This window comes from Pelophylax lessonae (assembly GCF_965119305.1).
Source record: "Pelophylax lessonae genome assembly, chromosome: 3".
In the NCBI taxonomy this organism is placed as follows: domain Eukaryota; kingdom Metazoa; phylum Chordata; class Amphibia; order Anura; family Ranidae; genus Pelophylax; species Pelophylax lessonae.
The window spans coordinates 477,058,973-477,085,339 of record NC_138770.1 but is presented as its reverse complement, the minus strand read 5'-3'; the positions used below and the strand labels follow the sequence as shown (position 1 = coordinate 477,085,339).

General features: G+C 43.9%; 1 protein-coding gene across 1 annotated transcript in view; it reads left to right on the top strand.

The window, feature by feature from the left end:
• SFT2D1 (SFT2 domain containing 1) overlaps positions 1–26,367 on the top strand; it is a gene marked incomplete at its 3' end in the record, with an annotated part of 418,618 nt that overhangs the window by 238,425 nt on the left and 153,826 nt on the right. Inside the window, exon 5 of the mRNA XM_082250937.1 lies at positions 5,013–5,048. Within this exon, the coding sequence (XP_082107063.1) occupies positions 5,013–5,048 (36 nt within the window). The remainder of the gene's footprint in view (positions 1–5,012; positions 5,049–26,367) is intronic.

Below are 26,367 nucleotides of genomic sequence, written 5' to 3'. Positions count from 1 at the left end.
CTTGGAAAGGAGGATCTCTTTGAGCCACCAAGTCTGAGCGGATCTTCTGTGGTGGCTCCAGTCTCCGGCTCTGACGGAAGGGAAATCCTTCCGGCCGTTGTCATGGATGGTGGTCACCACGGACGCCAGCCTGTTGGGCTGGGGTGGCGTTCTGGGCAATTTGTCTGCCCAGGGCACTTGGTCGGAGGTGGAATCCTCAATGTCGATCAATATCTTGGAACTGCGAGCGATCAGACTGTTTGCTCCATTGGTCGGATCATCTTCGGGGCCGCCCTGTGTGTGTGCAGACGGACAACGCAACTGCGGTGGCTTACATAAATCACCAAGGGGGCACCAGGAGTGTCGGGTCGGCCAAGGAAGTGGCCGAGATTCTGTCTTGGGCCGAGACGCAGGTCCCAGCGATTTCGGCAGTTCACATTCCAGGTGTGGAGAACTGGCAGGCCGACTATCTGAGCTGTCAGACCCTGGACCAGGGGGAATGGTCCCTACACCCGGAGGTGTTTCAGATGCTGTGTGTGTGGTGGGGATCCCCGGACGTGGATCTGTTCGCATCACGGCTAAACAACAAGGTGGGAAGGTTCGTGGCAAGAACGCGTGACCCTCTGGCAGACGCCTCGGACGCGTTGGTAGTGCCTTGGAATCGGTATCGCCTGATTTATGCCTTCCCCCCGATTCAATTGCTGTCCAGGTTCCTTCGCAGGTTGGCCTCGGAACCGAGGTTGGTGATTCTAGTGGCCCCAGACTGGCCATGCCGGTCTTGGTACGCGGGCATCGTACAACTGGTCGTGGAGCCTCCCTGGTGGCTCTCATTACGAGACGATCTGCTGTCTCAGGGGCCGATCTTCCATCCTGCTTTACAGTCGCTGGCTTTAACGGCGTGGCTGTTGACAGTCAGGTCTTGAGAGATCGGGGTCTCTCGTTGGCGGTCATTCCTACCTTACTCAAGGCTAGGAAGGCCTCGTCCGGTAAGATTTATTATCGTACCTGGAAGGCTTATTTCGCCTGGTGTGAATCGCAGGGTTTCCATTCTCGCTCCTTTTTGGTGGCGAGGGTGTTAGCCTTCCTGCAATCTGGTATGGACCAGTGTCTTGCGCTGATCACTATTAAGGGTCAGTTATCTGTGCTGGCCATTCTCTTCCAGCGCCCCTTGGCGTCCAATTCCTTGATCCGCACCTTTATTCAAGGGGTGCGTCATCTGGCTCCCCCTAGGAGGGCACCCTTGCCTCCTTGGGACTTGAATTTGGTTCTGTCCGTTTTGCAACGTCCTCCCTTTGAGAACATCTGGGAGATTCCTCTGCCTGCGCTGTCACAGAAAGTCGCCTTTCTGGTGGCGATCACATCTGCTCGCAGAGTGTCGGAGTTGGCGGCCCTGTCTTGCCGCTCCCCCTATCTGGTTGTTCATAGGGATAAGGTGGTCTTGCGACCTCATCAATCTCTTCTTCCAAAGGTGGTGTCCGATTTTCATCTCAACGAAGACATTGTCTTGCCTTCGCTGTGTGCAAAACCTAAGCATCCTAAGGAGTTTGCCTTGCATTCCTTGGATTTGGATGTAGTCCGGGCGATCAGGGTTTACCTGTCGTCTACTGAATCCTTCAGGAAGTCGGATTCTCTTTTTGGCCTTCCTGAGGGACCTCGGAAGGGTATGACTGCGTCTGCGGCAACCATTTCTAAATGGATCAGACAGATGATTGTACAGGCTTATTCCCTTAGGGAACAGGTTCCACCTTTCCCTGTCATGGCGCACTCTACCAGAGCGGTGAGGGCGTCTTGGGCCTTCCGCCATCAGGCTTCGGTGTCCTAGGTGTGTAAAGCGGCGACCTGGTCGTCCGTGCACACCTTTACAAAAATGTACAGACTTGATGTTTTGGCCTCACATCTACACTGCTTTGGGACATCCCAGTAGTGAAGACTGTATGAGTGGGTGGCGACTGTCAGAGGACTTAAGAGAAAATAGAATTTTTGTAAGAACTTACCGTAAAAAAACTTTCTCTGAGTCCTCTGACAGTCGCCGTCCCCCACCCCTATTTTGGGGTTCATGGACCTATATACTGCTTGCTACCAAACTGATTTGGGAATGCTGCTAGCAGGGGGGTATTGGACCAGAGGGACAGCCCCCTGTAGGTGTGTCTATACAAGGTTTTGTGAATGTTTTCTAACAAAATCTTCTGCCTAGCTTACTCCTGTGGATAAGACCAAAACCCAGTAGTGAAGACTGTATGAGTGGGCGGCGACTGTCAGAGGACTCAGAGAAAATAATTTTACGGTAAGTTCTTACACAAATTATATTTTCTCTGAAGTTCATCGACAGACGCAGCACCCGCCCCTCTACTTTTAAAGTATGGGGTTTTTTGTCTTCTAAAAATCCTTAGAACGCCAACTAAACTGTTTGATGATAGCAGAGTCTGAGGGGTTATGCCTGCAGGGACAGCCCCCATTGGCGAGGTTAAGTTTTTTTTTCCTGCTTAGTGCTTATACTTAGAAGGAGGAGCATAAGCCTATGAGTCATGAAGATAAGGAGCTGTGTCTGTCGAACTTTCAAAAGAAAAGTATTTTACGGTTAGTACTTACAAAAATCCAGTTTTCCCACCTGGTGTCCTACTCCTAGGAAGAGCAGCATAACCCACGGGTCAAAGAAGATTTGGAGCTGTGTCTGTCAATGAACATCAGAGAAAAGGATTTTACGGTAAGACAAAAATCCAGTTGTTTGGAATTTGGCACTGTGCAACCTTTAATTGGTAATTGCACAGTCATGCAATGCTGTACCCAAACAAAGTTTGTCCTTTTCCCCACAAATAGAGCTTTCTTTTGATGGTATTTGATCACCGTTGGGATTTTCTTTTTGTTTTTGCGCTATAAACAAAAAAAGACAGAAAACTATAAAATAAAGAAATTTTTTTTTTTTTTCTTTTTCTAATTTTTAAAACTTTTGTGACGAAAAGCGAGATCTACAAAATACTCAACATGCCTCTCAGCAAATAGCTAGGGGTGTCTACTTTCTGAAAATGGGCGTTTTGTGCTATGTTGGCATTTCATGACCTCCGAAACTGTGATGGGTATTGAGTGAAATCAACAATTTACGCCCTTAGAAAGCCTGAAAGCGGTGATTGGTTTTCGGGGTCCTGTACCCGGCTAGACTGTCAAAAAGTCTAACACATGTGGTATCCCTATACTCAGGAGAAGCAGCAGAATGTACTTCGGGGGGGGGGGGGGGAATTCACATATACTAATGGCATGTGTAAGCAACATATCATTTTAAGTGAACACTTTGTGTAAAAAAAAAAAAAAAATTCCCGAATCTTGTGGCAAAATATAAAATAGTCCATTGACTCAACATGCCTCTCAGCAAATAGCTTGGGAGTGTCTACTTTCCAAAATGGGGTCATTTGGGGCGTTTTGTGCTATCTTGCTGTTTCAGGGCTTCCAAAACTGTGATGGGTAGTAATGAAGTGAAATCAGCAATTTACACCCTTGGAAAGCCTGAAGGTGGTGATTGGTTTTTGGGGTCCTGTACGCAGCTAGCCTGCCAAAGTCTCACGCATGGGGTATCCCCATACTCAGGAGAAGCAGTAGAATGTATTTTGGGGTGTAATTTCACACACTCCCATGGCATGTGTGAGCAATATATAATTTCAAGGACAACCTTTTTTTTTTTTTTTTTTTTTTTTATTCTTGCTGTAATTTTTCAAACACTTGAAAAAAATGAATAATCAATGGGCTCAACTTGCCTCTCAGCAAGTTCCTTGGGGTGTCTACTTTACAAAAAAGGGGTAATTTGGGGCGGGGGGGGGGGGGTGGTTTATATACTGCCCTGCCATTTTAGCACTTCAAAAAAGGAGCTAGGCGGTCAAAGTAAAATCTGCGTAAATTCGAGTATATGCACCATAGTTTGTAGACGCTATAACTTTTGAGCAAACCAATAAATATTTGCTCATTTAATTTTTTTTTTAAATAAATCCAGCAATGTTGCACAGGAGACTCGACTGCCCGGGACTCTCCTTCCTGATTGGCTGAGACACAGCACTGGGCGCCATTGGCTCCTACTGCTTTCAATTAAAGTCAGTGGGCCAATGAGGAGAGAGAGGGGGCGTGGCCGAAACGCAGGCCTGTGGCCTGATGGGGACAAAGAACCTAGGCTCGGGTGCTCCCATAGCAAGCTGCTTGCTGTGGGGGCACTCAGCAGGAGGGAGGATCCAGAAGAGAATGATCTGAGCTGCTCTGTGCAAAACCACTGCAGAGAGCAGGTAAGTATTACATGTTTGTTATTTTTAAGCAAAAAAAAAAAAAAAAAAAGACTTTAGTCTGCCTATTTGAATGCTATGGAAAGCTGTTTCTAATATCTTTAGTAAATAGTTACACATCTCCACAATTACAAGCCTAAAATGTTTATATGTATTAATTGAAGTACACATTTGAACACACATCCGTTAAAGTGGTTGTAAACCTCAGACATGAAATATTAATAAAGCACATCCTTCTGTACTGTGTACTTGTCTCTATATAAAGCACAGAGTCGAAGTTCTCTCTGCTGCCTTATTACCTCTGTTATCTGCCTGAGTCACTTCTGACCACTTTTCCCTGCTCCTAGAGATAATTGGTGATCGGGGAAGAGAGCCCCAGCACACAGCCTGTAATTTACAGCCACAACTGTGCATGTTTCTGTGTACTGTGAGGACGGGGGGGTGGCTCTTCCCTCCATTCAGGGCTCGGATCTCTCCTCTGCAGTGTGAGACTTCAGGTTCCCACCCCTTTATTTTCAGAGCTAAGACATTCTTTGAAAAATGTGTTTTGGAAGGCTGTAGGAGGAGAGGAGGGCTGCACATAAACAGATTCAATCTATGCTCTATGTAGGAGGATTTATATAATCTCTGTGAATCATCAGATGCTAGTCACTTTACTATGAAAAGGTTTTCAACCACTTTAAGCTTTAAAGCAGTTCAATTGCTTAATCTATATAAATATAAAATTAATACAGTTTGCGTCACCTAATTTTATTTTTATTTTTTATTTTACAGCTTTGTCTAATTTGTACCTTATGTGCGGTGTTTTGGGTAAGTCATATATACAGATGTAATACATTTACAAATTTTTAAATGTAGTTTAGACGCCAAGTTAACAAGTGAGGAAGAGTTGCATAAATATTAAAATGCTTATTATGTTTGGGTTACCAGCAATGCCTTTGCTTGCTTTTACAGCATTCCTAAATAAACCGTATTACCAGAAACTTTGCCATAAGATTATATACAGTATGTATTTAATATATTTTTAGTATGATGTAAAAGCCTTTGCACTGCTGCTTGGCACCACCATCTTGGATGGCTGCAACCTGAATAAAAAAGAAGCATTTCTAAGAATAAACTACACATTTGGCTGTCCTACTTTACTTGCATTACAGTGAACGAGTTTAGGAGATTAAGTCATCTATTTTGTAATTCGCTCTGTATGTCACTGCTTCCCTGCAGTTCAAGTCTGTGTTTTCCGGACTTCTGGTGAGGTACTGAAAATTGTGGTGGTACAGTGAACAGATACATACTGTAGCAGTAGTTCAAAATATTTTTGAAAGTGGCTTTGTTCCTTCATCAGAAAAAGCATAGCAACATTAACAACACACTAGTAACAGACAGACATCCACTAGAGGAAGTATCTGCCTAGTGTGTGTGTAGTAGTATTTTAAAAAAGTGAGTACACCCCTCACATTTTTGTAAATATTTTATTATATCCTTTAATGCGACAATACTGAAGAAATGACACTTTGCTACAATGTTAAGTAGTGAGTGTACAGCTTGTATAACAGTGTAAATTTGCTGTCCCCCTCAAAATAACTCAACACACAGCCATTAATGTCTAAACTGCTGGCAACAAAAGTGTGTACACCTCTAAGTGAAAATGTCCAAATTGGCTCAATTAGCTATTTTCCCTCCCCGGTGTCATGTGACTCGTTAGTGTTACAAGGTCTCAGGTGTGAATGGGGAACAGGTGCTTTAAATTTGGTGTTCTCGCTCTCTCTCTCATACTGGTCACTGGAATTTCAACATGGCACCTCATGGCAAAGAACTTTCTGAGGATCTGAAAAAAGAATTGTTGCTCTGCATAAAGATGGCCTAGGCTATAAGAAGATTTCCAAGAGCCTGAAACTGAGCTGCTGCACGGTGGCTAAGACCATACTGCGGTTTAACAGGACAGGTTCCACTCAGAACAGGCTTCGCCATGGTCGACCAAAGAAGTTGAGTGCATCGGCTTAGCGTCATTTACAGAGGTTGTCTTGGAAAATAGACATATGAGTGCTGCCAGCATTGGTGCAGAGATTGAAGGGGGTGGGGGGGGTCAGCCTGTCAGTGCTTAGATTATATGCCGCACACTGCATCAAATTGGTCTGCATGGCTGTCATCCCAGAAGGAAGCCTCTCCTAAAGATGATGCACAAGAAAGCCCACAAACAGTTTGCTGAAGACAAGCAGACTAAGAACGTGAATTACTGGAACCATGTCCTGTGGTATTTTTTTTATTTAATACATTTTTATTTAATTTTCTTTGAAAAAAATAAACTCACACAGAAAAAAAAAGGAGGGAGCAAAAAAAAAAAAAAAAAGAGGAAAGGAGTAATTATAAAGTGCTGGTCATAGGTGGTGGACCCAGTAATAACCCATGCTTCTACACTCTGATAAATTCCATTACTCCTCAAAAGCCCATCAGTTCACAAAAGATAAGCTATACTCAAAAGCAATGGATTCAGATTTTACCAACATCTACAGCATTATTCCATGATACCTATGTAATCGCAATTGTCCTATAGGCTAGGGTGGTTTTAAATAAATACCAACTATTCCATATTGCTTTATGTCTATCCAGATTTCTTCTAGATATGTACAAGAGTTCTTCCAATAAACACACATCGTCTATTCTCTTCATCCATTGTTTCAACATAGGGGCTTCTATTTCTCCCCACATAGCTGGAATTAAAGCCTTGGCTGCATCCAAAAGATGTGGGACAATTGATCTCCTATATACGTGAGGTGAATCCCTGGTACAATGAAAAAGTATTGTCCAAGGGTTCATCTGTAATGTACAATCAGTTATTTTTCCTATGCATTCGATCACTTGTAACCAGAATTGGCAAATATATGGACAATCCCACCAAATGTGGGCATGAGAAGCAGATTTCCCACACTGTCTCCAACACAGCGATGATCTAGAGGGAAACATTTTTTGCAATTTGACTGGCGTATAGTACCATCTAGCTAGTAATTTATAATTAGTTTCTATAATTTTTGATGAGATTGAAGTGGTACAGGTTAGCAAAATTTTATCTTTCTGTATAGCCGTCACTGAATGTTGTAGATCTACTTGCCATCTATCAAGATAATCTGGATATAAAGGTGTCCGAATGCCTATTAGGGCTTTTATAGAATTTAGATATTCCATCGGTGGGGGGTAATTTATTTTGTAATATTACTTCAAATGTATTTAAATCTTCCATACCTCTTAGAGGTTGAGGTAAGGTTCGTATAAACCTAGCAAGCTGATTGTGTCTCCATTTGTCCAAATACTTAATTGGTTGATTTCCCAAAATTTCCGTAAGCGGTTTAATAGAACCTACTTCAAGTACCTGATGTAGTAACAAAGGTCGCTCCAAGGACCATCGACCAAATCCCTGATCAACCATACCTGGGGGGAAGAAATTATGTTTAAGTAGAGGCATCAATGGGGAGTTATAGGGCCAATTAAATGTTTTATATAATATATCCCATATAGCTAATGTAGAAGTAGTTAGTGATGAAACCCCAGGTGAAATACCTCTAAAAGCTCTCGGAAGCCAAGGGATAACTGCTAAATCTACTTTTCCCATCTATGACTCCACTTGTACCCACAATTTTTTGTTTTCTGCATATTTCCAATCCTTTATCCGATTCAAAATAATAGCATAATAATACGTTTTTATGTCGGGATAAGCGAGGCCTCCATTATGAGAAAATCGGGGCAAGACCAATTTAGAGATTCTTGGATGTTTCCTTCCCCACACATATCGAGAGATTAGTGTTTCTATCTTTGGAAAGAAACCAATTGGAACTCCCCACGGTATCATTGGAAAAAAAAAAAAAAACGTATTCGTGGCAGAATATTAATTTATATGATATTAATTTTCCCTACCCAGGAATGGGCAAGCGATGAACATTTATTAAGATTGGCTTTAATTTCATTTAGTAAAGGAATGTAATTCGATTGAAACAGAGATGATGGGCAAGATGTTAAATAAATTCCCAGATATTTAAGTTTGTAAGGCTGCCATGTAAGTGGAAACAGAGGTTTTAAAAGATCTGCTGCTTTTATTGGAATATTAATATTTAATATTTCCGATTTTGTCAAGTTTATTTTAAAGTTAGAAAGATTTTGAAAAATTCAGAAAGATTCTAAAAGTTTTGGAAGCGATATACGTGGGTTCTGAATGAAAAACAAAATATCGTCTGCATATGCAGCATATTTGTGAACTAGTGTACCCATCTTTAGAACTCCTTTAATATTACAGTCATTCCTAACCATGGACAAAAAAGGTTCCAAAGCAATTGTAAATAATAGAGGTGATAACGGACAGCCTTGTCTTGTCCCATTGAACAGGGGAATAGAGTCGCTCAACAGGCCATTGACTCTCACCCTAGCCGTAGGGCATGAGTACAAGGCCGAGATCCGATCAAACATTTTCTGCCCTATTCCAAAATGATGTAACGTCGTCATAAGGTAGTCCCAGTCTACCCTATTGATTGCTTTGTCTACATCTGTTGACAAGAACAGTGTAGACTGGGACATCTTGCGAACATAATGCATAATGGATATTGCTTGCAGAGAATTGTCTCTGGCTTCTCTGCCTGGAATAAATCCTGTTCGATCCAATGAGATCCATTTAGGAAGTAAATCCATCAGTCTGGTAGCTAGGACCTTGCGTATAGTTTAACATCAACATTTAATCATGAAATTGGATGGTAACTTCCGCAGTATGTAAGTACGTAAGCCTTACCTGGCTTAGGAATGACTGTAATATTAGCACCTAGAGTCTCTAATCGAAGACCTCTAGGGCCTCCAATTGAATTAGCATAATTAGTCATGTTAGGAGCAAGATTTTACTAAATGTCCTATAATACGCAAGAGTAAACCCATCTGGGCATGGTGCCTTGCCCAGAGGGACCGATGCCAGTGCACGTTTAAATTCATCAATAGGGAAATCTGCCTCCAACTCTTCCAATTCTGCCCCAGGCAATCTTGAGAGATTAGCTTGTTCAAGGAAATCCTGAATTCTTTTAATTTTATTTTTAGTAATTATTGCATAATTGATTATCTTTAATATTATAAAGAGCTGCGTAGAATTCTTTAAAGGCGTTGGCTATATGAGGTGAGGAATAAACAAATTCTCCAGAAGGTAATTTAATTTTTGCGATAAAGCCTGCTGATGTTTTATCTTTTAATGATCTAGCTAATTGTTTCCCTGGTTTATTACCCCACTCATACATGTTTTGTGTTATTAAATAGGATTTCCCTTTTTACTTCCAAATCTAGAATCTCCTTAAGTTCCTCTCTTGTTTCCGCCAAGGCATCCAGATGCGACTTATGCATAGATATTTTATGAGCTTTTTCCAATTCTGCAACCTGTCTCAGTGTGTCTTTAAGTAGTTGTCCCCGCTCTCTCTTCCTCTGCGCCCCGAGCTCCATCAATCTTCCCCTTATAGTGGCTTTATGGGCCTCCCATAGTAGGGATGGTGGAACATCTTTAGAACTATTATGGGATGGGTGAGGTGAGATGGCGCTGCCTAATTATGTACAAAATGGTGTAAAAAAAGGTTACAGTAGTTTAATTGTCACAACGTAAAGTGCTAATGTGCTAGTTTAAATAATGGCGTGCAGTCCACTGTATAGGGCATAAGTATATAAAAGAGTACAAAGCAAATTTAGAGAGCACTCTCCCCCAAAGTAGTGCTCAAAGTGATATGTGCAATAAATAGTTAAGTAAGTTGATAAACAAAATCTGTCTACCAGTGAAAGGATAATAGTGGTGTTTCACAAATTTAAAGAATATAGTCTTATGTAATCTGATTAAAAAGTGCTCATAAAAAATATATAAATAAATTTAATGTGCAAAAAAGACTGTGTGCCAATGAAAGAGATTAAAATGATAATAGTGATCACAAAATTGAAGCAGTATAATAATCCAATAAAAAAGGTAAGAAGTCCATACAGTGTTAAACACAAAATAAAAAAGTGATAATCCACCAAAGGGTGATAAACAGTCTTTAAACGTGCTATAAAGTGAAGCAAAAATATCTCATTCAATTGGTGATATTCCGGGTGGTCCAAGTGCTGGGTGGTAGGTGAGAAAAACCAGTGCACCCCTCCAATTTCTACCGCACTCACCAGAAATATGTACCCCTACAGGGGTAATGGGCCTTGATATAATATCCTCTTATCCAACAATTTCGATGTGTGGGGCTCTTGGGGGGGAAGGTATCTCCTTCACCTGGGTAGTGGAGCCTCTCTTTCTGAAAGCTTTTCAGCATCCACCACACTTCCACATTCCGGTGGTGTCAGATGCCTATTTCCCTGTTGTGCGCTGTGGTTCATTCAGTTGGTCCTGTAGTGGTGTGCCCCTTTATCCAGATGCAGGTGCAAGCAGGGGCGTTGCTGTCTTGCAGAGCAGCTACATGGGACTATTGATCTAGTCTTTGGACTATATTTTGAGGTTGGCCGCAGCCCATTCTTTTGTCCATAAGGGCGGAATTTCTTCCACCCTTCATCTTTAGAACTATTGTCCAAAAAATATTCTCGCATTCTTTCAGATAGTGTATTAACATATGTAGTATTAGCAAGGAGATACTCATTTAGTTTCCAGTTGTTAGAGCGCGGGGAGAGAGAGGGCAGAGCCAGACCAGCGGATACTGGAGCATGGTCAGAGATGGAGACAATGCCTATAGAGGCCGAACGGAGAAGTGGGAGGCTAAAATGGTCAATGAATATATGATCCAAACGGGAATATGCATTATGCACTTTAGAGTAATAGGAATTGTCCCTACTTTTAGGATGGAGCAAATGCCATGTATCCATCAGCTGTAATTCATTTAATTTTTTCTTTATCAATGAAATGCGTTTAAAGGAGATATGTGATCGAGACTGGGATGTGTCTATTAGAGGATCCAATGTCATGTTAATATCGCCTGCAAATATAATCATTCCTTCTGAGAACTTAGATATTTTCGATAGTATTTGTAGCAAAAATGCAGGTTGATCATAATTTGGTCCATAGATATTAATCAAAGTGCATTGTACGTTATCAACATATCCTTTCAAGAACAGTAAACGGCCATAATCGTCTGCTAGCATTTTAGTGAGACTAAATGATACCTGTCTTTTAAACCCAATAGCCACCCCTTTAGCTCTATGAATATCCGATAAGCTATGAAACCATTGTGGGTATTGAGGTGAAAAAAAGTTTTACTGTAGTTGTATGGGTAAAATAAGTCTCTTGCAAAAACACAATAGAACTTGCTGTTTTCTTTAATTCTTTCATGACTTTGCCATTTAACTGCAAGGTTCAAACCTCTAACATTGTAGGAGGTTACTACTAAATTGGCCATTTTATCCAAAAATAACATAGGAAACACTGTGTCCACCACCCTTGCCAGCACCACACCTTGGGGGGGGGGGTAATTCTTTATTGACAAGAATAACAAATAATAAGAAAAAACATCAAAAACAAACAAAAAAAAAAAAGAAAGAATTTAGAACCATGACTAGTTAAGATCTCTTGCATGGAGTAATATCTATTGGGTACAGAATTGTATTTACACATCACAATGCCGTGTTCCCCTTGGGGATGTGGGGGTCGCATCAATCCCAACCCACCCAGATTAACCACATCAGGTATATTGGGTGGGATCTGCGCCCCCCCCTTCTAAGGGAAGGGGCAGCTGATATTCTAACAAAAAAAAAAAAAAATGTGCGATATTGATTGGCACAGTCTGGCATAGCATCCGACTCCGGCACCATGAAATATTCCCAAGAAAAGGAAGGGAAAAAAAAAACAAAACACATCTTTCCTTTCCTCTTTCTTTCCCCTTTTCCCTCCTTTTTCACATATATTTCTACTAATTCAAAGATTGATCACCGGAGAAGTCCATTTCAACCTTCCTTCTTTTTAGAGGGGCCAGGTGTTATAGATGCTCCCTTTCTATTCGGTGTTTTCCGCCATTGTGATTCTAAATTTATAGCAAAAAACTGTGTTTGATCCTGCCATCCTGGTAGATCTGGAAGAGGTATGCCTAACGCTTGCGAAAATACCGGTAATTCTTCAGGGAAGAGCAGGACAAATAAACTACCATTTTTAGTTGCAATTAAGCATGCAGGGAAGCCCCATTGATATGTAACACCCTCACTCCTCAATACCGCCAGTAGGGTTTTACGGCGCAACTTCTCCCTAAAGTCTCCCTAGAGAGATCCGAGAATATTTGTAGAGCTACCCCTTCAAATTCAACATCTTTTCTCTATCGCTCATTGACAGACGTAGTCCTCGGTGATACAGCACCTTCGGGTTATGTCGCCTCCACAGGAGTAGGACTAGACAGGAAATAAAATGCTCTGGCCACACCCTAGGGGCAGTCCCCGAGGGTATATCCTCTCTCTCTCTGCCACAGCAAATCAGTTTTTTTCTGTCTAGTCAGGAGTAAGGACCTAGATACCTTGTTGCGGGATGTTGAGATCCAGTGGTCACCTCAGTTCAGCCTACGAGCGCGTGCAGGCCATAGCTCCGCGCTGGGTCGGCCGCGACATAGTCCCACTGGAGGGGACTGACCCTGCGAGTTAAACGTCTCACTGAAACGCCAAGGACCATGAGTCACGGCGTCCGTATTGGTCGACAGCCCTCCAACTTCGGTGGAGAGGGGTACTGTCAGGAGTTGGCGCCCGCCTGGTTCCGGTATGGTGAGTAGTATGTTCCCCTTTTCCCCCTGACGGGTCTTGTTGGTTTGGGAGCTGACAATCTAATTACAAAGTATGTTTAAATGATTGTAATATGTGGCAGCACTGGAATCTTACTGTGTTACTAGAAGTATCCTACCTTTCAGAAGCCACAGGACAGGTATGCGGCTTGCCAGGTCATTCCTCCAGCTGAAGCATGTCTCCCGACAGCCACGCGGTTCCGCCAGGGTTCGGTACCGCCGGTCAAGCTGATCTCCATGAGAGAAAGATTTTGCGATGCCTAGTTACTCTGCAGGACGCCGCTATGCTGTAACAGACCGCCGTAGATCGCACGAGGCCGCCATTTTGGCGTAGCCTCGTGTCTGCAGCATGGGGGCGGCCATGTTTGAGGTGACTCAAACACCTCGTGGAGCTAGGGGAGGCGCCGGAAGGCGTGCAGAGGGGCGGAGCCGCCTCCTTTCTTCCCGGGCAGCCAGCCAAAAGACTTCCTGTTTGTGGAGACAGCGCTGTAACCTGTTGCAGTGAACTCTGAGCATCAAGTGGTGAGCCTGGGGGTCTATCTCTCTCTCTCTCGATCGATCGGGATCCCTAGCAGGTAACACTGAGGGGCTTTTGTGGCGCTGGGGGTCTGAAAAAAAAAAAAAAAAAAAAGTTTTTTATTTAAGTTTGGATTGAATTTTCCGGGTAGTTACTGGAATAATCATGGACCCTGCCACACAAGTACCCCCACCTGTTTCCCTCGAGGGGGCCACGGGACCCGCCGGTGCACAGAGTATGGATGCATTTACAGCAGTTTTGGAGTCTATGGTGGCTCGGGTGGAGGCGGCCTGTCAGGGACGGGGGTCAAGAAAGCGACCCCGCCTACCCCTATATCATCTGACACCTCTGACTCAGATTCAGAGATGGTCACTGCAGCTGCAGGTCCCTCTGCAAGGGCTGTTATCTCAGGTAAAGCTCCCTCAGACAGTGAGGAGAACGTTCATTCTTCCGCCATAATTCAGGAAGAAGCATTGGTGGATGCACTAGTTGTGGCGGTGCGGGAAACCTTAAGACTTGAGGTTTTACCGGCAGAGGCAACTGAAACAGAGATTCCCTTTGGTACTAACAAGCCCATCAAAACGGTGAAGGTTTTTCCTGTACCCAAGTGTTTTGGTAATAAAATTAAAGGAGAATGGGAGCATTCTAAGCGTACCTTTACTATTTCCAAGCGTATTGCTAGACGCTATCCGTTTGAGGAATCCCTCATTAAGAAATGGACGGTACCACCAGTGGTGGATCCACCTATTTCCAGGCTGAATAAAGCCACGGTTATCCCAGTGGAGGACACTTCGTCCTTTAACCACTTTACGACCGGCGCACGACGATCTACGTCGGCACTCAGCCCCGGCCAGGCAAACTGACGTAGGCCTACGTCAGCACAATTTGCCGGCCCTGTGCGCGCTCCCGCGCGTCCCCGCCGCCGATGATGACTCGATTGGGTTCAGAACCGATCAGTCATCAGGTCCAGGCCAATCATTTTTGGTCTGGACCTGTTGATCGGTCCTGCCCAATCAGATCATCCTCTAAGCCTGTGAAATGTAAACACAGGCTTAGAGGAGATGTGCCCTCCCCCCACAACGGTCTTTTTGGATCCAGCGTGAGAGGAGAGCACATCTTACTGTGAGTACTGCACCAAGCACACCCACACACAGTTAGATAGGCACATTTCACCCCCGATCGCCCCCCCAATTAACCCCTACAGCACCTGACACAACACACACTATATACAGCATATAGCATATACCTATATACCTGTATAAGTGTGATTTGTGAACAGGTGTAGCCCTTGCGACCCCCCCCCTTTTCCACTCAAATTACCCCCCACCCCCCCCTAATAAAGATTTAACCCACTGATCCCCCCTGAACCCCCCCTGATCACCGCCGTTAACCCCTACACCCTCTGTCACATCAGCACTAATACAAACGCAATATACGGTGTTATTGTATTTTTGTATTAGTGTCATTGTGATCAGAATTAGCGCAGGCGACTAAGTTTCTGTCCCAAGAAGGTTTAGGGTCCCCGCCACCCGCCCAATAAAGATTTAAGCCCCTGACCCCCCCCTGATCACCCCTACACCCCCTGCCATAACACACACCGTATACAGTATATAGCATTTTGCTATATACCCGTATAAGTGTGATTTGTGGTCAGGTCTAGCGCTTGCGACCCCCCTTTTTCCACTTGAATTACCCGCCACCCCCCCCTAATAAAGATTTAAGCCCCTGATCCCCCCCTGATCACCGCTAGTTAACCCCTACACCCTCTGTCACATCAGCACTAATACAAACGTAATATACTGTGTTTTTGTATTTTTGTATTAGTGTCATTGTGATCAGAATTAGCGCAGGCGACTAAGTTTGTGTCCCAAGCAGGTTTAGGGTCCCCCCCACCCGCCCAATAAAGATTTAATCCCCTGATCCCCTCCTGATCACCCCTACACCCCCTGCCACAACGCACACTGTATACAGTATATAGCATTTTCTATATACCCGTATAAGTGTGACTTGTGACCAGGTTTAGCGCTTGCCACCGTTCCTTTTATCCTTAGGATACCCGCCAGTCCCTTCCAATAAAGATTTAAACCCCTGATCCCCCCCTGATCACATCCCGTTAACCCCTACACCCTCTGTCACATTAGCACTAATACACACATAATATACTGTTTTTACTGTATTTTGTATTGGTGTCATTGTGACTTGAGGTTGCGCTAGCTAGCTAGTTTCTTTCCCAAAGGAGGTTTAGGGTCCCCGCCACCCCCCCCAGATCCCCAGCGCATAGTTTAGAAGTAACCCCTTGATTGCCACGCACGCACGCACGCACGCACGCACGCACCTACACTTCCATTTCTAGTATAGTGTTTGAACAGATCAATATCTGATCTGATCAGAACTATACTAGCGCCCCCATAGTTTAGGGTTCCCAAAACGCGGTGTTTGCACGATCAGTACTGATTCCGGCCAGCACCTGCGTTTAACCCTTTCACCCAGGCAAGTGTAGTAATCAATAGATTACTGTCACTTGCAAAAAAACACAAGACACAAAACCGCTGTGTTAGCAGAGTCAGGCCTGATCCCTGCTAGCATTAGCAGTTTTTTTTGTAGCGCTTGAAATAATCTTCGACAACCAGGTGCTTTTATTACCTGTGAGTCGCATCACTGTACGAGTAAATTTAGTTGCCAAAATGACCAAACGTTCGTACAGGGATGAAGAGCTTCTCAGTTATATGCTGACCGAGTCATCTGATAGCGAAGGGGAAGCTACAATGACCGAATTAGTGTCAGTATATGAACCTGATGACGGCAGCGGCTCCCTGACAGATAGCTCCGACGACAGATGGGTCCCTGTTAGACCCAGGCGTACCCGACCCCATTCTGAAGTTGTTGTGATGCAGGAATCGCAGGGTGCTCGTATGGAGCAGAGTGTGGGTACTAGTGCCGCTCATCCTTCTGGCGACCTGGCAAGCGCCAGCGGCCTAGTACAACCTGGACCTAGTACAACCAGCACTGCAGTAAGACCTGGTGACGTGGCGAGTCCCCTAAGTGCAGTTGAAGCTGGTGCGGTGGCTAGCACAAGTAGTGGCCCGCAGCCACCGCGTATTCGAAGACAGGCCCGTAGAGCCCATAGTGCCCTCCCTGATGCGCTGGCATTTCCTAATTGGCAACCCACTGATACTACAGCGCCAGTACTTCCCCCATTCACCGCCCAACCTGGAATCCACGTGGAGACAGCTGGTTTTACGCCCCTGAACTTTTTTGAGCTGTTCTTCACGGAAGATCTTTACAGATCTATTGTGGATCAATCAAATTTGTATGCACAACAGTTCATCGCCGCCAACCCAAATTCACACCTTGCCAGACAATTCGGCTGGAAACCTATAACGGTTTCCGAATTTAAGATCTTTCTGGGCCTTTCCCTCCACATGGGCATAACTAAACAGAGTGAATTGCGGCTATATTGGTCCACTAGCCCAGTTCACCATATGCGCATGTACTCTGCCTCTATGTCCAGGACGAGATACGAGCAAATTCTGCGATTTATGCATTTCAGCGACAATGAACTCTGTCGTCCTCGGGGAGACCCTGCATACGATCGGCTCCACAAAATTCGGCCCCTCATAGACCACTTCAATCAGCGGTTTGCAGCCTTGTTTACCCCCGAACAAGTTGTCTGCGTTGACGAGTCCCTGATTAAATTTACTGGCCGCCTTGCTATGAAACAGTACCTCCCCAGCAAGCGTGCCAAGTACGGAGTCAAACTGTATAAATTGTGTGACAGGGCCACAGGCTATACAGTTAGTTTCCGGGTCTATGAGGGAAAAGATAGCTGTGTGGAGCCCCCCAACTGCCCAGACTACATAGGGAGCAGCGGTAAGATCGTTTGGGACTTGGTGTCACCCTTATCCGGAAAGGGGTACCATTTGTACGTGGACAACTTTTATACAAGCGTGCCACTATTTAGTCACCTTCTTGATTTACAATTTGGCGCATGTGGCACCGTGCGACCTAATCGCCGGGGCTTCCCCCAACGGCTTGTAGATTCCCGTCTTAGTCGGGGGGCGAGAGCCTGCTTGAAAACGGACAAATTACTTGCGGTGAAGTGGAAGGATACACGGGATGTTTATGTTCTGTCCTCCCTTCACCCAGACACGACGATCCAAATTCCTACGGCAACTGGCGTTGTGGAGAAACCCCTCTGTGTCCACGAATATAACCTTAACATGGGAGGGGTGGACCTTAACGACCAGCTTTTGGCGCCGTATTTAGTTGCCCGTAAAGCCAGACGCTGGTACAAAAAAGTGTCTGTTTACCTATACCAATTGGCTATGCTGAACGCCTTTGTCCTATACAGGGCGTCAGGACGAACTGGATCTTTCCGGGAATTCCAGGAAGAGATCATCCTTGCCTACCTGTACCCAGGAGGCATGCCTGCCCAACTTCCCCTTCCAGATGCAGTGAGCCGGCTGCATGAGAGGCATTTTTCACATGTCCTCCCGAGTACCCCTACCCAAAGATGGCCCCAAAGAAGATGTCGTGTCTGTAGCAAGCGCGGATTTAGGCGTGACACCCGTTATTATTGTCCCAAATGTCCTGACCAACCTGGTCTCTGCATCGGGGAATGTTTCGAGCGCTACCATACACTAGTGGATTATTAGCGTAGGGTACAGCACGACACAGTGTAGGGCACATAAACACAGGGTCTCGAAGGATGTTGGATGTCCATCGACATTTTGAGAGACCCAAGCTGGAAGAGAAGATCGCAGATGATCGCAGTCCCTCCCAAATCAAGAAGTAAAGGAACAGTTAGAAAGAAAAATAAAAGGATCCAAAAACTGTTGTGGTGTCAGTAATTTTATATGTCCTTCTACTCCTTCCTACTATACTTTTTTTCAATGTCCTTTGTTTGTTTTTTCATTCTTTTGTGACCTGTTTCTCTTGCAGGTCCCTCGTCGGCTACCACGCATTGATTTTATATATTCTGACACAAACAGCGTTTGCGCTCAGCATATATGGATACCTTTGCTGATAGCAGCTGTGGTGATTTTCTGATTTCAGCACTGCAGTTAAAATCCTATTTTGGTATACGTGGATAGCGCCGTGTATACCCATCATTAAATTCAGTGGGTGGTTGTTTGGGCGGTTAATGATGAAAATCCAAAAACTGTTGTTGTCAGTCATTTTATATGTCCTTCTACTCCTTCCTACTATACTTTTTTTCAATGTCCTTTGTTTGTTTTTTCATTCTTTTGTGACCTGTTTCTCTTGCAGGTCCCTCGTCGGCTACCACGCATTGATTTTATATATTCTGACACAAACAGCGTTTGCGCTCAGCATATATGGATACCTTTGCTGATAGCAGCTGTGGTGATTTTCTGATTTCAGCACTGCAGTTAAAATCCTATTTTGGTATACGTGGATAGTGTCGTGTATACCCATCATTAAATTCAGTGGGTGGTTGTTTGGGCGGTTAATGATGAGTAATACTACGCATTATTCCTGTGCTGATTTCTGATAGGTTCTCTTTTTTTCCGTTCAGCCCACAGGCTGCATGAAAAAAAAAAAAACCTATATGCCAAACAAGGACCAGCAATGTACTGGTACGTTGCTGGACTTTGAGTGGTTATACCAGGATGATGCCTGCAGATTTAGGCATCATCTTGGTATCGTTTTTTACAGCCAGCGGTCGGCTTACATGTAAAAGCAATTCTAGCAGGTAATTGGCCGCTAGACTGCTTTTACATGCAGTGGGAGGGGCCTCCCCCCCCCCCCACCGCCGCCTTCCGCAGCCTTCCATGGTTTTTCTCTGGCTCTCCTGTCCCACCGGTTAACCCGAGAGTGCAGCCGGTGGTTCAATTATCTAACCATAGAGCTAATTGGAGATGAGAATGGCTCCAATCATCTCTATGGCCTAAGATGCCGGAGGCTACGAGCATTTTATGACTTCTGTATCGCCAGAAATAAACAGGGCCATTGGGAAATTGGGAAAGTATTTTATCACACCAATTTTGGTGTGGTCAGATGCGTTAAGGTCAGAGGAGAGATCTAGAGTCTAAAAGACCCCAATTTTTTTTAAAAAGAGTACCTGTCACTACAGATTGCTATCATAGGGGATATTTAAATTCACTATGATAACAATAAAAATGATTTAAAAAAAAAAAAAATTAAAGGAATGGTGTCAAAATAACATAAAAAAGCAAAAGAAAAAAAAAAAAAAAAATTGAGCCCCCCCCCTTACCCCCGGTGCTTGCGCGCAATGGCGCACGCAAGCGGTGGTCTAGTGTCATATGTAAACCACAATTGCAGCATGCATGTGAGGTATCGCCGCGATCGCCAGATCGAGTGCAGTAATTCTTGCAGTAGACCTCCTCTGTAAGTCTAAAGTGGTAACCTGTAGAGACTTTTAAAGGTTTTCAAAAATGTACATACGTTTTTGTCGCTGCGCAGGCATGCGCAATTTTTAAAGCATGTCATGTTAGGTGTCTATGAACTCGGCATAAGATCATCTTTTAAATTTTACCAAAAAAATTGGAATTATATAGTGTATTTGTGCAATAAATTAAAAAAAAATGTATTTTTTTCGCAAAAATTGCGTTTGGAAAATCTGTGCGCAAATACCGTGTGACAAAAAAATTTGCAACATCCACCATTTTATTCTATAGGGCCTCTGCTTTAAAAAAATATATAATGTTTGGGGGTTCAAAGTAATTTTCTAGTAAAAAAAAAATATTTTTTCATGTAAACAAAAAGGCACAGAAAAGGCTTGGTTTTCAAGTGGTTAGAAGAGTGGGTGATGTGTGGATAAGATTGAGTATAAAATGCCGGAACTGTTCAAACACCCCCCTAATGACCCCTTTTTGAAAAGTAGACACCCAAAGCTTTTTTCTGAGAGGCATGGTGAGTCCATGGAGTATTTTATATTTTGCCACAAGTTTCGGGAAAATTATTATTTTTTTTTTTTTTGTTGTTTTTTTACAGAAAGTTGTCACTAAATGATATATTGCTCATGCATGCCATGGGAATATGTGAAATGACACCCCAAAATACATTCTTTTGCTTCTCCTGAGTACAGGGATACCACATGTGTGAGACTTTTTGGGAGCCTAGCTGTGTACGCGCCCCCGAAAACCAATCCACATCTTCAGGTTTTCTAATGGCGTAAATTGCTGATTTTACCCCTGACTACCTGTCACAGTTTCAGAGGCCCTGAAATTTCAAGATGGCACAAAACCCCCCCAAATGACCCCATTTTGCAAAGTAGACACTCCAAGCTACTGGCTGAGAAGTATGGTGAGTCCATGGAATAGTTTATATTTTGCCACAAGTTTCGAGGAAAAAAATTTTTTTTATTTTTTTTTATTTTTTTACACAAAGTTGTCAGTAAATGATATATTGCTCACACAGGCCATGGGTATATGTGAAATGACACCCCAAAATACATTCTGCTGCTTCTCCTGAGTACAATGATACCCCATGTGTGAGACTTTTTGCCAGTCTAGCCGCGTACAGGACCCGGAAAACCAATGCGCACCTTTAGGCTTTCTAAGGGCGTAAATTGTTGATCTCACTCCTTACTACCTATCACAGTTTTGAAGTCCATAAAAAGCCAAGATTGCACAAACCCCCCCCAAATGACCCCATTTTGCAAAGTAGACACTCCAATCTATTTGCTGAGAGGCATGGTGAGTATTTTGCAGCTCTAATTTTTTTTGGAAAATGAAGAAAAAACAGGAAAATGCATTTTTTTTCCTCTTTTTTCAATTTCCAAAACTTTGTGACAAAAAGTGAGATCTGCAAAACACTCAACATGCCTCTCTGCAAATAGCTCAGGGTGTCTACTTTCCGAAAAGGGGTCATTTGGGGGGGGGGGTTGTGCTGTCTTGGCATTTCATGGCCTCCAAAACTGTGATAGGTAGTCAGGAGTGAAATCAACAATTTACGCCCTTGGAAAGCCTGAAGGCGATGATTGGTTTTCGGGGTCCTGTACTCGGCTAGACTGCAAAAAAGTCTCACACATGGGGTATCCCTATACTCAGGAGAAGCAGCAGAATGTATTTTGGGGTGTCAGTTCACATATACCCATGGCATGTGTGAGCAATATATCATTTACTGACAACTTTGTGTAAAAAAAAAAAAAAAATATATATATATATATATTTCCCGGAACTTGTGGCAAAATATAAAATATTCCATGGACTCACCATGCCTCTCAGCAAATAGCTTGGGGTGTCTACTTTCCAAAATGGGGTCATTTGGGGGGGTTTTGTGCTATCTTGGAATTTTAGGGCCTCCGAAACTGTGATAGGTAGTCAGGAGTGAAATCAACAATTTACGCCCTTGGAAAGCCTGAAAGTGGGGACTGGTTTTCAGGGACCTGTACTCGGCTAGACTGCAAAAAAGTCTCACACATGGGGTATCCCTGTACTCAGGAGAAGCAGCAGAATGTATTTTGGGGTGTCATTTCACATATACCCATGGCATGTGTGAGCAATATTTCATTTACTGACAACTTTGTGAAAAAAAAAAAAAAATATATATATATATATATTTCCCGGAACTTGTGGCAAAATATAAAATATTCCATGGACTCACCATGCCTCTCAGCAAATAGCTTGGGGTGTCTACTTTCCAAAATGGGGTCATTTGGGGGGGTTTTGTGCTATCTTGGAATTTTAGGGCCTCCGAAACTGTGATAGGTAGTCAGGAGTGAAATCAACAATTTACGCCCTTGGAAAGCCTGAAAGCGGGGACTGGTTTTCGGGGACCTGTACTCGGCTAGACTGCAAAAAAGTCTCACACATGGGGTATCCCTGTACTCAGGAGAAGCAGCAGAATGTATTTTGGGGTGTCATTTCACATATACCCATGGCATGTGTGAGCAATATTTCATTTACTGACAACTTTGTGAAAAAAAAAAAAAAAAAATATATATATATGTATTTCCCGGAACTTGTGGCAGAATATAAAATATTCCATGGACTCACCATGCCTCTCAGCAAATAGCTTGGGGTGTCTACTTTCCAAAATGGGGTCATTTGGGGGGGGTTTGTGCTATCTTGGAATTTTAGGGCCTCCGAAACTGTGACAGGTAGTGCAGAGGTGACATGCACAATTTACGCCATTAGAAAACCTGGGAGTGTTGATTGGTTTTCGCGGTCCTGTACACAGCTAGGCTCCCAAAAAGTCTCACACATGGGGCATCCCCATACTCAGGAGAAGTGGCAGAATGTATTTTGGGGTGTAATTCCACATATACCCATGTCATGTGTGAGAATTTTATCTTTTAGTGACAACGTTGTGTAAAAAAAAAAAATAAAAAAAAAAAATAGTAATATTCCCAAAACTTGTGGTAAAATATAAAATATTCCATGGACTCACCATGCCTCTTAGCAAACAGCTTGGGGTGTCTACTTTCCAAAATGGGGTCATTTGGGGGGGTTTTGTGGTATCTTGACATTTCAGGGCCTCCTAAACCGTTAGAGGTAGTGAGAAAATGCAATGAAAAATGTACGCCCTTTGAAATTCTGATGGTGGGGATTTGTTTTTGTGGTCCCGTACACAGCTAGGCTCCCAAAAAGTCCCACATATGTGGTATCCCTGTACTCAGGAGAAGCAGCAGAATATATTTTGGGGTGTAATTACACATATACCCATGGCATGTGTGAGCAATATATCATTTCAATGACAACTTTGTGTAAAAAAAAAAAAAAAAAAAATTTTTAGTCATTTTTCAAACACCTGTGACAAAAAAATGAAATATTCAATGAGCTCAACATGCCTCTCAGAACATTCCTTAGGATGTCTACTTTCCAAAAAGTGGTAGTTTGGGGGGGTTTTGTACTGCCCTGCCATTTTAGCACTTCATGAAATGAGATAGGCAGTCAAAAATTAAAGCTGCGTAAATTTCTGTATTTACACCATAGTTTGTAGACGCTATAACTTTTGCGCAAACCAATAAAAATACGCTCATTGAATTTTTTTTTGTCAAAGACATGTAGCTAAATATATTTTGGCCAAAAAAAAATACATAAATTGAGTATATTGGATATTTTTTAAAAGACAAAGTTGAAAATGTCATTTTTTTGCAAAATTTTCGCTCTTTTTTTATTAATATCGCAAAAAATAAAAAGCGCAGAGGTGATCAAATACCACCAAAAGAAAGCTCTGTTTGTGGGAAAAAAAGGACGTAAATTTCGTTTGGGTACCACATTGCATGACCGCACAATTGTCAGTTAAAGTCACGCAGTGCCGAGTCGTAAAATACCCCCTGGTCGGAATGGGGGTAAAATCTTCCGGGGCTTAAGTGGTTAAGGATCCGGTGGATCGAAAGATGGAAGCGGAGTCCCGCACTATCTTCTCCCTGATAGGGTCAGCATTTAGACCAGTAATTGTTATTGGTCTAGTTTCCCAGACACTAACGGAATGGGCGAGATTGGTACGCCAAGACCTAAGGGGAAAAGATATTCCCCAGGGAACATCTGATTTGATGGAACAGATTATCCAAGGGCTACAGTTTGTCTGTGACGCAGCCTTGGATGCTACCCCCCTATTAGGGCATGCATCTATGTCAGCGGTTATCCTCAGACGTGTTTTGTGGTTAAAATGCTGGTCAGCTGACCTAGGTTCCAAAAAGACCTTGACGAATCTCCCCTTTCAGGGGAATCGCCTATTTGGGGCCACCCTAGATGAAATCATTAAGGATTCCACTGGGGGCAAAAGCACTTTCTTGCCACAGGCTGCTAAAGCTAAGGGACCTCGCAACAAGCGAGGACCTTTCTTTACCGCCCATAAAGGGTTCGCACGCCCGGCTGGAACAAGCGGGAAAAGCAAGACTCCTCCAGGAGGGTTCAAGAAAGGCTGGTCGGACAAACAGAGGACCGACTCAGCCAAACCCGAAGCAAAGGATTACACAGCCTGAAGGTGCGCCCCCACCCGGGTTGAGGGTGGGGGGACGTTTTCACCGGTATTCAGGACATTAGATCGAGCATCGACTACTACTACCGGTGCGATTCTTCCCTTCCAACATTTAAGTACTACAGGGAGCGGTAGTCACCGTTCCCTGAACAGATCTTTTCCTTTACCTTTTCCTAAGATTAGTCTCAATTCCCCACAGGAATCGGATCTGGTTGACCAGACAGACCAAGAAGCCTCTAGCCGGGTGACTTCGGTCCCTGAGATTCAACCAGGAGAGCTCACCGTTCCTGATAAGAATCGGGTGTTGGATAAATGTGTGGGAACAGAAAACGACCAGACTTTCTCGGATGGTCGGGGCCAGATAGCTCTAGGGACGCCTGGTTCAAATCCCGTCAGTGCCAGTGGTCCTAGAAATTCTAGGCTGGCCTCGTCAAGCCGATTTGGACTTGCTAGTCGCGGACGTTCCGTGGGAACTGCGTCTCAGGGAGTATCTGCGGTCTCAAGGACCAATCTACCATTGTGCTTTACAGTCGCTGGTTTTAATGGCCTGGCCATTGAGACCCAAGTACTGAAGGACAGAGGGTTGTCAGCTTCAGTCATTCCTACCCTTATTAAAGCAAGGAAAGCGACTTCCAGCAGAGTCTATTATCACACATGGAAGACTTATATCGCGTGGTGTGAATCTTTAGGATTTCCTCCACGTACCTATTCGGTGACTCGAATATTGGCCTTTTTGCAAAAAGGGGTTGAGCAGAAACTAGCCTTGAGCACCATCAAGGGTCAAGTTTCAGCATTAGCTATCTTCTTTCAGAAACCTTTAGCTACCAAGTCCTTGGTGCGGAATTTCATCCAGGGGGTGCGGCACCTGGCTCCACCAGTCCGCGCGCCCTTACCGCCCTGGGATCTTAATTTGGTTTTGTCGGTTCTACAGAAACCTCCTTTTGAAAACATCAGGGAGATTCCCTTGCTTACTTTATCCCAGAAGGTGGCCTTCTTGGTGGCTATCACTTCTGCACTCAGGGTGTCAGAACTGGCTGCTTTATCATGCCAGTCCCCATACTTGGTGATTCATAGGGATAAGGTAGTACTTCATCCTAAGCCATCCTTTCTTCCAAAGGTGGTTTCAGATTGTCATCTGAATGAAGATATTGTACTACCTTCCTTGTGTCCTCAGCCCCATCATCATCGGGAACATGCGTTGCATTCATTGGATGTGGTTCGGGCAATCAGGGTATACCTGAAGGCTACGGAATCGTTCCGTAAGACGGATTCACTTTTTGTGATCACGGATGGCCCCAGAAAGGGGTTGCCTGCATCTGCCGCGACTATTGCCAAATGGATTAGACAGACGGTGGTACAGGCTTATTCTATTAAGGGTCGGAGTCCTCCGTTCCCTGTTAGGGCGCACTCCACTCGAGCGCTCAGTACTTCCTGGGCCTTTCGCCATCAGGCGTCAGTGGTCCAGGTATGTAAGGCGGCCACCTGGTCGTCGGTACATACCTTTACAAAATTTTATAAAATTGATGTGATGGCATCGGCGGATGCCTCATTTGGCCGCAAGGTTTTGCAGGCCGCAATTTGAGGAGACCGGTGGTCTACCTCGAGGGGTTTTTTCTGTTGAAAAATTTTTTTTGTTGAGTCTCATCATTGAGGATGAGCATTGTAAAACTTCTAGTTGGCACCGGTTGGGCCTTCTAGATTGGATTTAATTTCCATTCCTCCCACCCCTCATTTGTGGTACTGCTTTGGGACGTCCCGAAGGTGCTGTATCACCGAGGACTACGTCTGTCAATGAGCGATAGAGAAAAATGGATTTTTGTAAAATCTTACCGTAAAATCCTTTTCTCTTAGCTCATTGACAGACGTAGTACCCGACCCTCTGTTTTTTGAGTTGGGTTGGGTTAAATTCTCTAAACACTGCTTTGTGACATAACTGATTTGCTGTGGCAGAGAGAGAGAGGATATACCC